Raw genomic sequence first — 14,953 nt, forward strand, 5'->3', positions numbered from 1 at the left:
AACCCCCTTCCCCTCCCCCTTTTCTGATGAAGGGTCTAGGCCCGAAACGTCAGCCTCTCTGCTCCTATGATGCTGCTTGGCATGCTGTGTTCATCCAGCCCTGCACCTTGTTGTCTCATCTATTTGAAGTGGCCCTATTTTAATACACATCTCCTATCTTGCTCACAAATGTCTATTCCCTTTATGTTGGTAGATATATTCTCAAAATAAGTATAAGGTATACAGGTGTTCTTACTTTCTGTTCTAAACATTATGACAAAACAAATGGAATGTGGAGAGCAGCTAAAGTAGCAATTCAGGTAATTCAACCACACAATGTGTGGCATCAAGTGACTACCGGCCACATTTTTCTTTAGATTTGTAGCAGACTAGTAATTGACTATCAAATGGATTATGATATAAACAGCACTTTCCTTGCTATTATCCTGGAATTTGAATATTTTTACAGGCAAATGATGCTGACTCAGAAATTTGGGGAGATGTGAAGTATTCTATATATGGAACAGGAGCTGATCTGTAAGTAATGTTTTTGATTTGCTTTTCATTTCACAGAAAAAAGGTGGAGGGATAGGTAGCACAATTCTTATGATTTGAAATAAAATCCAATTAAACAAAGGTAAAATTGCATGGATTTTGATTCGATTTCAGCAGCTCTTCCCTTGACAGCTACACTGCCTTCCTGAATAAGTATCTGGGACGTCTGTTTACTTCATTTGTTTCCAAATCTAATGTAAACTGCATGGAAATGCATCACTCTTCTATTCAACATCGTGATTGGGACAGTAATGTGCCTCGACATACGCACCAACAACTGAAGATTTACCAGATCTTCCTGTGAAGAAAATCCTCCTTTTAAATTTCGTAGTATGATTCTTTTTCCAGTCTGTCAACCTCGCTAGAAAAACAATGCATATTCTCTAACTCAACAAGAGAAGCTGTCTTATGGAAAATGAAATTATAAAATGCCTTCTGGGCCAGAATCACTGTAGTGGGAGTGGATATTACTTGTGGAGAATCAGTTATAGGAGAAAAAAATTGGGGTGGAACTGAAATCCAGCATATTTCCATTCTGTGGAGGTGCTGGTGTTGGACTGGGGTGGACAAGGTCAGAAATCACATGACACCAGATTATAGTCCAACAGGTTTATTTGAAAATACACGCTTTTGGAGCCTCACTCCTTCTTTAGGTGTTAGTGAGAGAGGTGGTATCAGTAAAAGATCAAAGGGACACACCACTGATGAGGATATACTAAATAAACCTAAGATGCTGTTAAATCTTTAATGAGTTAGAAGTTTTCAATTGATTAATGTGTATATGTAAATCCCCAAATTCCTTTCAGGTCACTCTCCTGAGAGAACTAAAGGTTTTATCAGTGTAAAGAAGGTTGACATTTTAGGTCAGACAATGCATGTTTGGTATGAGGCCTTGTTTAGAATCTGTTTGCGTTTTGGTTTGGAGACGGACTGGTTTTATTTCTAAAGTGGGAATTTATAAAACACCACATTGATTGTCCATAAATTGTGTGCTTTTTGAACAAAATAGAATGTATCTGCGAATACAAATTCACACCATAAATTCACGTGTCTGTGTGTGTGTGTGTGTGTGTATGCGTGTGAGAGAGAGACTGTGTGTATGAGAGAAGATCTGTGTGAGAGACAGTGTCTGTGTGCATGTGCGTGAGAGAGAGAATTTGCTTGTGTATGTGAGTGTATGTATGTGTGTGTGAGAGTGTATAGTGTGGTGGGGTCACCTGTAGTGTGACAATAACCCAAAGACCCGGTTGAAATCATCCTCATGGGGACCGAACTTGGCTATCAGCCTTTGCTCAGCGCCTCTGCGTTATTGAGTATCCCGAAGTCCACCTTGGGGGACGTTTACCTGAAGATCCAAGGCCGATTGTCCCTGGAAAGATACACATTACAGTCTTTCTATAAGAGCTTCCATGTGGTCTGACCGGCTGCCACCAGTACCCAACCAGTGGCCATCTTTGCTCCAGGCCCAATGGCCAACCCCGCTCTGGGCCCACTGACCGTCCTCTCTTTGCTCCGGGCACGCTGACCGTCCCCGCACTGCTCCGGGCTCGCTGACCGTCCCCACTCCGCTCCGGGCACGCTGACCTTCCCTACTCCGCTCCGGGCCTGCTGACCATCCCCACTTTGCTCCGGGCCTGCTGACCATTCCCTCTTCGCTCCGGGCCCGCTGACTGTCCCCGCTCCACTCTGGGCCCGCTGACCTGTCCTGCCCTGCTCCGGGCCCGCTGACCGTCCCCGCTCTGCTACGGGCCCACTGGCCGTCCCTGCCCTGCTCCGGGCTCGCTGGCCATCCTTGCCCTGCTCTGGGCCCGCTGACTGTCCCCGCCTTGCTCCAGGCCTGCTGGCCATCCCCGCCCTGCTCCAGGCCTGCTGACCATCCCCGCCCTGCTCCAGGCCTGCTGACCGTCCCTGGTCTGCTCCGGGCCCGCTGACCATCCCCACTACGCTCCAGGCCAGCTGGCTGTTCCCACTCTGCTCTAGGCATGTTGGCCACCCTTGCTTCTCTCCAGGCTGCTGGCAGAAGAAGAAAAGTCAGAATGGAGAAAAAAAGAATGAGAGAGAAAAAAAAGAGGAGAAAAAAGGTAAAGGAATGGATGGAGCAGACGAACTCTGGCTGGAGCATTCTACTCCATCGCCAACATGAACCACAATATTGTGGTTGTAGTGTCAATTGTTGCTGTCCCATTTCTCTGCCTCGGAAAAGAGCAACCTGCATATTAATGAGGCTAGATTAGGTAATAACAAAATGTTATTGCCAGCAAATAGGCCCCTTGCCACTCAATGGTGAGATTCTCATCTGGCTGATTAAACCTAATCTGCTAAATCAGACTTTTCCTTTTGATGTCAAGAATCTCAATTTTTCATTCTTGGTGTAATTTCCCAACTGTCTCACTGTTGACCATGTCATTCAGAGGCTGAGAGAATATACATGTTAATTTCATACATATTAATCCATACATGTTAATTTCAAAATCAGGTTAATTTGTAACTTCGTAAATCTGTTTCTCCAGTGGCATTCATCCACATTACTGTGGTTTGTATGATCTTTCTTCCTATTTACATAAACTGCCCAAAAGCAGGTCCTTGTTTCATTATCTGCTGATATTACATTCTGAGCTATTTTACTTGGCAGTATTGTTGTTAGCGGTGGTTTGTCATTACCTTCTACTGTTAGAGGCAGGCGTGCAGAGGAAGTCTGGAACAGGAATCAAACCTGTGCTGTTAGCAGTAATCCTGAAGTGCATGTGAGCTAACTATTCGACCCTCAGTTTGTACTACGTTAGCCCACATGGAAAAATGTTTCAAGATTGCTGTATAATTTCAAAAAGTTTTAATGTTGAGACTTAAAACAATGGGTTAAACTGCATTTCCCTAACTGAAAAACCATGCTGAAAATAGTATTGATGTTGCCTTATGTGTTCTAAAATTTAAATAATACAATATTCATATATAAAATTCTACAGCACAAAAAGTACCTGCTCATTTTATCTGAATTATCATATTTTCATACAGACATACCCCATATTGTACCATACCATGTTACAATAATTAAGCATTCTGCAGAGATAGTTTCCTCATCAGCCTATTCAAAGATGTTATTACACACCTTTGGAGCAGGTGGAACTTGAACCTAGGCCTCCTGGCTTAGAGGTAGGGACACTACTAGTGTGCTACATGAGCCGCAAGTACTTTACCTATAAAATTGTCACAGATTCTTCTCACACAGTTGTATTGTGTACCATATCAAATAGAATGAATTGACAGCTTAGAGTCAATCAACTCAAACTAATAGAGAACTGTCAGGTTTTCATTGCTCAGTTAATTGTTTCTGTGAATGTGCGATTGGCCAACTCATTGCAGCACATTTTCTGAAGTATTTTTGAAGCTTCTATTTGTGTAAGGTCTCTTTAAGGACCCAGTATTTACCTTGGTTAGTGCACTGCTGACACCACTGTAAGATCCCATGAGATGACTGACATGAAAAAATAGAGATGGTGTCAATGTCTTGTACTGTCACTGCATGCTCCCTAAGGAAAGTGTTACACTCCCTGATCCAAATATTCATCAAACTCATAAAAGTTTTGAGCATTCAGACCCTGAATCTATAAAGATCTTTGCTAATCTACAAATTAATTAAATTGTCCTCTTCTTTCCTCACTGGTTCCTCTGCTTCACATAATTATCCAGTTTCCCTTAAAAAATGCTGTGCTCTCAACCACCCCTTGCAGCAAAGCATTCCATACTCCAACAGCTGTTTGTATGAAAACATTTCTTTAAACACTCCTTTTATTCTTATTGTACAAATTTTAAATCAAACAGTAAATTACAAAACATCAACTTTTGAATTGATATTTGAACCTCAACAACTTACATTTATGTATTACATTTAAAGTAATAAAAAGTCCCAGGTCACTTCACAGCAGCATTTTAAAACAAAATAATGTCATGATGTTACAAAAATTCAGACAAAAGGATAAATTTTAAAGAATGTCTTATATAAGGAGAGAGAGAAAGATATGGAGAGGTGTGGTGAGGGTATGCCAAAGTTTAGGCAGCTGTTAGCACAGCCACCAATGATGGATCAATTAAAATTGAAGATGCACAAGAAGCCAAAATTAGAGGGCTAGAATATCTAAGCGGGTTGTGAGACTGGAGGAGCTTACAGAGATAGAGAGGTGTGAGGCCATAGAAGGATTTGAAAATGCAAATGAGAATTTTAAAATCACATAGGCCAGTGAACCCAAGAATTACAGGGAAGTGGAACCCTTGTGAGTTAAGACAACAGACAATGTAGTTTTGGATGACGCCAAGTTTACTAAAGTAGAATATGAGAGACCAGCCAGCAAAACGCTGGAATATTTGAGCCCAAAAGGTAATGAAGTCAAGAGCAAAGGTTTCAGTATCAGATGAGCAGAGACAAGTAATTTCAATGATGTTACTGAATCGGAAATAACTGGTCCTAGAGATTAATGTATATAAATATAAGGTTAAAAGTTTATCTCAGGATCAAATGTGACACCAAGATTGTAAACAGCCTGGCTTAATCTCAAACTGTTATCAGGGACAAGGACAGAGTTAGTAACTAGGGAATGGAGTAGGGACCAAAAACAATGTCCCGATATTTATTTGAAGGAAACGTCGGCTGACCCAGCAGTTGGATAAACAGTCTGATGATTTAACGGTGGGAGGAGAAGTTGAGAGAGGTGAGGTAGAGCTTAGGGATCATCAATGCATGTGTGAAAAATAACATTGTGGCTTTGGATGATGTTACTAAGGGGTGGTACCTAAATGAGAAATAAATGGGGGCCAAGGATATAAGAGGAGATGGTATATTGCTTGTAAGAAACTTCTGCTTTCATAAGAACAACATAACAAAAAGGCTGCTCAGCATATTTTATTGTTGGTGTGTGGTTTTAAATAGGGCTCTTATTTTACTGAGATAACAAGGTGTACAGCTGGATGAACACAGCAGACCAAGCAGGCTGCTGTGTTCATCCAGCTCTACACCTTGTTATCTCAGATTCTCCAGCATCGGCAGTTCCCACTATCTGTTATTTTACTGAATTCTTATTTTCCAGATTTCTGATTCACCCATCTACAGGGATTATATACACTCAGCCCTGGGCTGTGCTGGATGCTGAGGTACAATCTAGATACAATTTTAACGTCAAAGCGGCTGATGTGGAAGGAAAGCATAGCTTGGCTGAGGTCTTTGTAACAGTCCTAGATGTCAATGATCACTACCCAGAATTTAATGAGGATATTTTGGAGAAGGTCATGATAATTGGATTGCCTGTGAAAGTTGAGGTAAGAAACAGTGCATAAAGAATGTAATAGATTACTGCCTCCAAATGTACAAGATGTGAATAAGACCAGTGTTCACAGAGATTGTGTTCTCTCAATTGAAATTTCAGCTTAAAATATTTGTCAGACATCAATACTGTTACAGAACCATGGACTCTGGGCATGTGGTCCTACCAGGGTGATTTTAACATCAACCATTACACAGGGCTCAAGCACAATGAGGAAAGATTTGAAGGGATTCACAAACTTCTATCTCCCACCTTCTGTGGCCAATACATAGGCAGATATCCAGGAACATAGGAGCAAACGACCTATCTGCTACTCCACAGTTCACGGTGCAACAGTAATCTATGCAATCATCTTTAAAAGTACTTTATCTACTGTTAACTATAGCAGCTGCAAATAGTTTTGAGAATACAGCTGAACAGGCCAGAAGATCGATATTGTTGGTGTTGGTGACAAAAATAGAAATTGCTGGTAGCAGGTCTGGTAGCATCTATGGAGAGAAATCAGAGTTAACATTTCAGGTCAAATGATCCTTCCTCAGAACTGCTGGTGTTGGTGTTGGCAATGACTAATGATGTTGCACTCTCTGAGAGATTAGATGGTGCCAGGACGGACAGGTGGGGTGGCACAGTGGCTCAGTAGTTTTCAGTGTGGGTTTCCTCCAGGTACTACAGTTTCCTCCCATAATCTAAAGATGTGCAAGTCATGTGAATTGGCCAATAAATTGCCCCTAGTGTCCAGAGATGTTCAGACGGGGTTGATTAGCCATGGGAAAGCCAGGGTTACATGGATAGGGTAGGGGTGGGATACTGATCGGAGGGTCAGTGTGGACTTGATGGGCTGAATGTCCTGCCTTCACACTGTAAGGATTCAATGATTCTAAATGATAATGAGGGAGAATTTTCAGATGCTGAGAAAGAGAAGAGTTTTAAGGAGACTTTGAAAACAGAAGGAAGCAGTAAGATGGAAACATTTAGAAAGAGGCAGAGGAGTGAAAACGCATGGTAGCCAAACATCCAGGCCACGAAGAATAGAGAGAGAGCAAATATTATAGAGCACACTTGAATGAACATAAGATACAACATTGGATTTGGAGAAGACTGCAGAAGTATTATGAAGTAAGCCTATAAAGTCATTTGGAAACAAAATCAGATTTAATAATTGATGTGCTGGTGGATGCCCAATCAAAGGAGGGTAATCATGACAGGATCAATAGTGTTTGGGGTTTAGGATGGAACAGAATATGAGTGGCTGTCCTCTTAGTGATTTAGTGAGCATGCTAGCGAAATCAACCTTCTGGTTTGTAAAAATGGATGAGGGTTTCAGGGAAGGCACGTTGAACACAGATCACAAAAACTGCAAAACTGAAAGGATGTGACAGTGAAGTGTTTAAAGCACTTTTCAGTCGTATCTCCATCAAACAAAGATCTCCTGAGCACAGTCCTAATTATTTACAAGTTGCAAAGGTGAAACAAAAAACAACGCAATGATGCTCTCCAATAGGCTTCAGAACTAATTGCTAGATGTTAGCTCTAGCAGGTAGGAGTACAGATCCCTGTTTTTTGAATCCCTCTAAAATTCCAGATAGCAATAAAGGGGGGAAATATTTTGCCCAACTTCACAACTGAAAAAGATTTGAAGTTCAGTTCTGTCACAAGTGGCGCTGTTGCCAAAGTCTTGCAATTCATTCGAAATTTTGAAATGATCTCTTGAACTGTGTCATATATCTCAAATTTTTACTGTAGGCCAAAGATGAAGATGCAGAAGAACCAAATAATATTGTAGATTACTCAATAACGCAAGCAGATCCTGCAAATGTCTTTGACATTGATCAAGCCACAGGGGAAATTGTTCTGAAGTCCTATATTAAATCTCTGGAGGTCATTCACAACATCACCAGAAACAAAGACTGTCAGTGGTCACTAGTGGTGCAAGCTAAGGACAGAGGCTCCCCTTCGTTCAGCACAACAGCGGTTGTGAGGATCGACATTACAGAGGAGGTAAGTATATGTTCTCTGAATGTGTACATGGAAACTATATAAAAACTATACTATAAAAGTAAGGTGCTGCAAGCTGACAGATTTGAATGTTTCGCATAAGTGGGAATCAGTAATTCAAAGTAACAAGACATCTCGATCATCTTTTCAATCTAATGATCAGTCATCAATGCTCTCAGAACAGTTATGGCATGGGACTCATGTGGCAGTTATAACACTGATTTAAGGGCACCTTCTTTTGTAATGGGTGCTCATTCATGGTCTCGATGTCGAAGAGTTAGGTAGAAAGAGCAAGGAAGTTTTATTTCCTCCTCGCAAGTACCAATGAAAGGTTGGTCTTAGACTGAGATTATTCAGACAAGTTGAGACTTATTGACAAAGCCACTGTTTTTCTCTTCAAAGTCCAAATAGAAACAGTTCTAGAAAAAGGTGTCAGTGCTAATCTAGTCTCCTAATTCACAGAATTATAAAATACTGAGTTATGTTCAGGCTAAAGGTACATTGGTGTAAGATGTACCATCCAATCACAGCAATATATGGTTCCACCACTTAGTAATTTCTTGTAAAGAGCTTTGAGATGTCTAGTAATCACGGAAGGCACTATATAAATGCAAGTCTTTGTTTTTGTTAATTGTATGTAACAAGCAGTCGTGATTTACATTCAATTCATAACATACAGCAGTTTAAAAAAACAAAAATGATCATTATAGCATTCAAGAAACATTAATGAGATGAAATTTATGCCTTTATAGTTGGAATATGATCTGCTATGAAGGCACTTTATAAACTATATGCTTTAGTGTTTGAAATTAGTTGTAAATTCTCCACAAAAGCCTGTTTTCCTTCTTGTGCACTTGTCAGTAAATGGAAGGCAAATCTGGTGTAGCATGCAGATAGACAGAAATCCCTAGGCTCAGGCCTGACTGGATGAATATTGAAACCAGGCAGCAACCTTTTAAACTAATTTTAAATCTCGTATCTTAACTTCATTTGCTTAAAATTTGTGTAAGGTGGAAACCGAAGAGAGAACGAAAGCATTTCTTAACTTTTTTTTTAATGGCACTCTTGCTGATTCTATTTCGCTGCTCTAAGGATCTCCAGATTGCATTAAAACTTAAGGGTCAGAATGGTTTAACAGCTGAACATTCTACAGTTGTACAAGCTGATTTGGTACACAAGTTTGACAAAACACTCTGATCTTTGACACTGAAACCCAATGTTTTAACATTTTCAGATTAAATCAAGGCTAAACTCTTATATTTTGGGCCTAAGGAACCAGCCATGGCGAATATTTAGGATTTGTTTGAGCATGGTCACCTTCATCGTTTCTCTAACAGTAATTATATCTGGTCTGATGTTCTGGAAAACTGTGAAAAGATCCAGAATACATCCACGCAGCAAGCTCCGAAAGATTGTCAAGAGACCTACACAAAGAAAAGTGGCTGATTAGGGCACTTTTTTTGATGGTGCAGGACTGTACTTGCACATGCCCACAATATGTCAGAGGAGACACAAACAAAATTTTTATTTCCTCTTCCAATACTGTTCAGGTCTGTAAAAGAGTACGGAAGTGATAAATGGAAATGTGATGGACATTGCTTTCTATGCAGTGATCTTTTGCAAGAGTACAAAAGCCAGTTGAAAGTATTCATATTTACCGGATGGGATGTTACAAATTTGCATTGTGATGACCACTGTCCATATATCCTGCACTAGGTATATAACAGCAGACATGGCGGAAATCTGCAAGGATCCTCCAAATGCTATGCAGCAACCTTCTTACTATGCACCATGGTTTCCCTGTGTGGAAAGCTTTTAATCCTGTTCATCATTCAGTTTGAGACAGGTGTCATCTCACAGCACGAATCCTCCAGGACCAATGGCACATGTATTTTGCAAGTGACTTAAAGCTGCCTTTGGTTAGAAGCCCAGTCACAGGTTGGAGCAGCTGGAGTGTCTGTGAAAGGAAAGGACTTAAAATTAGGAAGGAAGAAATTATTTTTAAAATACACTAAAAAAGATAAATGAATCTACATTACATGCTAGCAGAAACACTTGTGGCTGATTCTAGTCGAGAACTGGAGACAAATGTCATTCCTCAACTATTGAATTTGGCATCACACCTTAGCCTGATTAGTAACATATTGATGAGTACGATTAATGCTGCTCCATGGAAGCAAGAACAAGTGAGGTTTTTGTACACTTGAGAAAATGATGTACAAAGCAGAATATTGAATAAATAGTACATATGTTTTGCACAAATGAAGAACCTAGTCCTAGGGACTAAATCACTTGTTTTCTTTGTACTCTTTTACAGACTTCAGGCAAAGGGCACATGGCAGACTTTTTGTTGCAATCTAAAGATAATCCTATGAAAATCCTAGGAGTGCTAGCTGGCATAGTTTGTTTTTTTGTGATGTTTACAATCTTAATTTCGACAATCATGTTTTGGCGAAACAAGAAGTCCAATAGAGTTGGCCCGGTGAGGCGTATCATAAAGAAAAGGCCATACCATAGATCAAAGACTCGCAGATCTAAATGGTTCCAAAATAAGAAATCAGGCAAAAGAAACATTGGTTTCACGGTCTCTGAAGCCAACCACAATTTGCAAGATGGGAGCGCTCGATGTAACTGCCCACCACTTCCTTTGCCATGTGCACCTTTGCTTCCTCCTCAACCTTTTATGCTCCCGACCAGTCTCAACAAGCCAGACTGGGTACTGCCTACGGTGTCGGGATCGCTCAGCTCCAAGGTGTCCCATATCCCTCAACAGTCAAAATGCAAGGTATCGAACATCAACAGTGCCCTGGTATCAGAGCTTAAACAGCGATTCGAACAGAGAAAGAATGAAGATGCTTCTAAGCTATATTTATGAAATATTTGTACTATTATAAAGCAAGTTACTTAAAATAATGTGATTGAAATGCTACATGGGAAGGTTTCTAATCATGTTAGAAACGTTTATTTTCTACATTGTACAAAGTTTAAAAGTTCTACAGGTTATGAAGGCATAAAATTTGTATTATCATACATATCTGCATGCATGTAAATCTATCTATAAGGTAATACGTTCTATTCTCCATCCATACTGAAACATATTACTGCAGTCTCCTGCAGAATAGGGAATTCAATTTTTCAAAAGTGACGAATGTTCCAGACGCTGCCCCAATGGATGCATAATTCTTGAGTAAGGTCAGAAGTCACGCAACACCAGGTTATAGTCCAACAGGTTTATTTGAAAACACAAGCTTTTGGAGGGTAGCCCCTTCATCAGGTGAAGTGAGAAAGAAGCACAGAATTTAAGAACACAGAATTTAAAAGTAAAAGATCAAAGGGTCACACAACTGATGAGGATGTATTAAACAAACATAAGATGCTGTTAAATCTTTTGTCAGTTAGAAGGTTTTAATTGATTAATATGTATATGTAAATACCTGAATTTCTTTCAGGTCACTGACCTGAGAGAACTAAAGGTTTTATCAGTGTAAATAAAAGATGACATTTTAGGTCAGACAATGCATGTTTGATATGAGGCCTTGTTTAGAATCTGTTTCTGTTTTGATTTAGAGTCAGACTGGTTTTATTTCTAAAGTAGGAATTTATAAAATGCCACATTGACTGACTCTATAAATTGTGTGCTTTTTGAACAAAATACAATGTATCTGCAAATACAAATTCACCCCATAGATTTATATGTATATGCATGTGTATGTGTGTGTGTGTGTGTGTGTGTGTGTGTGTGGGAGGTGGGTGGTAGACAATGTGTGTGTGCGAGGGAGAGAGAGTGTGAGTGAGCATGCGTGTGAATGGGGGGGAAGAAAGTGTGTGTGTGTGTGTATGTGTGTGAATGTGTATGTGTGTGGGGGGTGTGGAGAGAAAGAGAGAAAGAGTGTATGTGTGTGAGAGAGAGGACGTGTGTGTGTATGTGTGCGTAAGGAAGAGGGTGGGGAGAGAGAGAGAAAGAGTGTGTGTGTGTGAGGGAGAGAACATGTGTGTGTGTGTGTGTGTGTGTGTGTGTGTGTGTGTGTGTGTGTGTGTGTGTGTGTGTGTGTGGTGGGGGGGGCGGGGTGGTGGGGGGGGAAGAGAGAGAGAGAAAGAGTGTGTGTGTGAGAGTATGTTTGTGTGAGAGAGTATGTGTGTATGTATGCATGTGCATGAGAGAGTATAGTGTGGTGGGGTCGCCTGTAGTGTGACATGAACCCAAGATCCCTTTTATCTCATGGGTATCAAACTTGGCTATGAACCTCTGCTTGGCAACTCTGCGTTGCTGTGTATCCTGAAGTCTGCCTTGGAGGATGTTTACCCAAAGACCCAAGGCCGAATGTCCTTGACCACTGAAATGTTTCCCCACTGGGAGGGAACATCCCTGTCTGGCGATTGTTGTGCGGTGTCCATTCATCCATTGTTGTAGCATCTTCGCCAATATACAATGCCTTGGGGCATCCTTACCTGCAGCGTATGAGATAGACAATGTTGGCTGAATCACATGAGTAGCTGCTGTGCACGTGGTGGGTGGTGTTCCCACGTGTGACGGTAGGGTCCATGTCGAAGATCTGACATGTCTCGCAGAGGTTGCCATGGCAGGGTTGTGTGGTGTTGTGGTCAAGGTTGACCTGAATGCTGGATAGTTTGCTAAAACAATGGTCTGTTTAAGGTTTGGCAATTATTTGAAGGCAAGAAGTGGAGGCATGAGGAAGATTTTGGCGAGGTGCTCATCATCGTTGACAATGTGTTGAAGGCTGCGAAGAACATGGTGTTGTGTGATTTCTGACCTTGTCCACCCCAGTCCAACATCGGCGCCTCCACATCATGGTTATTGAGTAGTGAGAGATTGGGTGTCTGAGAGAGGAGAGTGGCAAAGGAAGCAGAGGGAAGGAAATGTTGGCAAGACGAGAATAGTCAGTAAAGTGAAACTCAGTCAGAGGTGAGTGAGTGCACTTCCCAACTATATCACAGTTACATGGATATTAGATAAACCCCTTCTTTTAATTCACAGATATTGATCTGTATTTCCAATCTTCTTCATGAATGGATACAGTAATTTTCTACTGCAGTAATTTTTCATTACTCCGTGCATTCAGATCTAACCCTGACTTTGTTATTAAGCCTGCCAATAAGGGTGGTGCTGTTGTAGTCTGGCGTACTGACCTCTAACTTGCAGAGGCTGAGCGCCAACTCTCAGATACCTCCTCCTACCTTACACTGGACCATGAACCCACCATGACACATCAGGCCATTGTATATATTATGGTAACTGATCTCATTTCATCCGGTGGTCTCACCCCTTCTGCTTCCGAGCTGATAGTCCCCCAGACCCACACAGCTCACTTCTATCTCCTCCCTAAAATCCAGAAACAGGACTGTCTGGGCAGGCCATTGTTCCAGCCTGCTGTAGCCCCACAGAACTCATCTCTTCCTACCTTGACTCAGTCTTCCCTCCGCTGGCCCACTCCCTGCCCACATACATCCATGATTCCTCTGATGCCCTACACCGGTTTCAAAGCTTCCAGTTTGCGTGTTCCAGCTGCCTCCTCTTTACCATGGACATGCAATCCCTTTACGCGTCCATTGTCCACCAGGAGGGTCTTAGGGCTCTCCGCTTCTTCTTGGAGCAAAGACCTGAACCCTCCCCATCCACCACCACCCTCCTCCGCTTGGCCGAGCTTGTCTTCACCCTCAACAATTTCTCGTTTAACTCCTCTCATTTTCTTCAGGTAAGTGGGGTGGCCATGGGCCCCAGTTATGCCTGTCTCTTCGTGGGAAACATGGAACATTCCTTGTTCCAGTCCTATTCCGGCCGCCACCCACAACTCTTTCTCCGATACATCGATGATATCGTCGGTGCTACTTCTCTCTCACGTCTGGAATTGGAAAACTTCATCAATTTTGCCTTCAATTTCCACTCTGCCCTCACTTTCACCTGGTCTATCTCTGACTCCTCCCTTCTCTTCCTCGACATTTCTGTTTCCATTTCTGGGGATAGACTGTCCTTACCTACCATCCCACCAACATCTGTATCCAGAAGATCATCAGACGCCATTTCCGCCACCTCCAGCAAGATGCTACCACCAGACATATATTCCCCTCCGCTCCCTTGTCGGTCTTCCACAGGGACTGTTCCCTCTGGGATACCCTGGTCCACACTTCCTTCACCCCGAACACCTCCCCACAGCCCTATGGCACCTTCCCCTGTAACCGGTGAAGGTGCAACACCTGCCCATTTACCCCCTCCCTCCCCAGTATCCAAGGGCTTAAACATACCTCCCAGGTGAAGCAACACTTCACCTGCACTTCCCAGAATCTAGTCTACTGCATTCGCTGCTCACAATGTAGTCTCCTCTACATTGGGGAAACGAAGCATAGCCTAGGTGACTGCTTCGCAGAACATCTAAGTTCTGTTCGCAAGAAAGACCCTGAACTACCTGTTGCCTGCCACTTCAATGCACCACCCTGTTCCCTGGCCAACATCTCAGTCTCTGGCTTGCTGCAGTGTTCCAGCGAAGCTCAATGAAAGCTGGAGGAACAACACCTCATTTTCCGCTTGGGGACTCTGCAGCCCTCCAGACTCAATATTAAGTTCAATAATCTTAGGCCAAAACTCTCCCATGTCCCAGCCCCCTACCCCACACACCAGTCCTTGTTACCACATAGCCTGCCATCACACACCATCTGTTGTTAGTCACTAATAGTGCCCATTAACAACTATTCACCCTCCCAGCCTGATCGTTATCAACTCTTTGCCTGTCTAACTGTTCTTCTCCTCTTTAGGCTCTAGCCTTTCGATTACTCCCCACCCCATTCCCCTCCCCTTTTCTCTGCATATAAACTGACATTTTCCCAGCCACTATCAGTTCTGAGGAGGGGTCACCGGACCCGAAACATTAACTCTGTTTTTTCCTTCACAGATGCAGCAACTTTGTTTTTATGCCAGTAATTTTCAAACATTGGTTTAGTACATCAAGAATGGCATCATATTAAAGGTATATTTGAAGTAATGTTAAGTAACTTCCATTTTAATTTAAAGCATCCCACCTTTTTAAAGCCACAGAAGGCAAATAGATCCCCCTGCTGGGGAACACACAGGGAAAATATTACAGCACTCTTAATTAAAA

The 14,953-nt window shown here is 42.0% G+C and overlaps 1 protein-coding gene across 1 annotated transcript in view; it reads left to right on the forward strand.

Moving 5' to 3' along the window:
• cdhr1a (cadherin-related family member 1a) overlaps window positions 1-10,716 on the forward strand; it is a 32,789-nt gene extending 22,073 nt beyond the window's left edge. Inside the window, exons 11-14 of the mRNA XM_048616193.1 lie at window positions 449-516; window positions 5,613-5,841; window positions 7,590-7,844; window positions 10,159-10,716. Of these exons, the coding sequence (XP_048472150.1) occupies window positions 449-516; window positions 5,613-5,841; window positions 7,590-7,844; window positions 10,159-10,716 (1,110 nt within the window). The remainder of the gene's footprint in view (window positions 1-448; window positions 517-5,612; window positions 5,842-7,589; window positions 7,845-10,158) is intronic.
• The last annotated feature ends 4,237 nt before the right edge of the window (window positions 10,717-14,953 follow it).

This window comes from Rhincodon typus, chromosome 34 (genome assembly GCF_021869965.1).
Source record: "Rhincodon typus isolate 14 chromosome 34, sRhiTyp1.1, whole genome shotgun sequence".
Classification (NCBI taxonomy): domain Eukaryota; kingdom Metazoa; phylum Chordata; class Chondrichthyes; order Orectolobiformes; family Rhincodontidae; genus Rhincodon; species Rhincodon typus.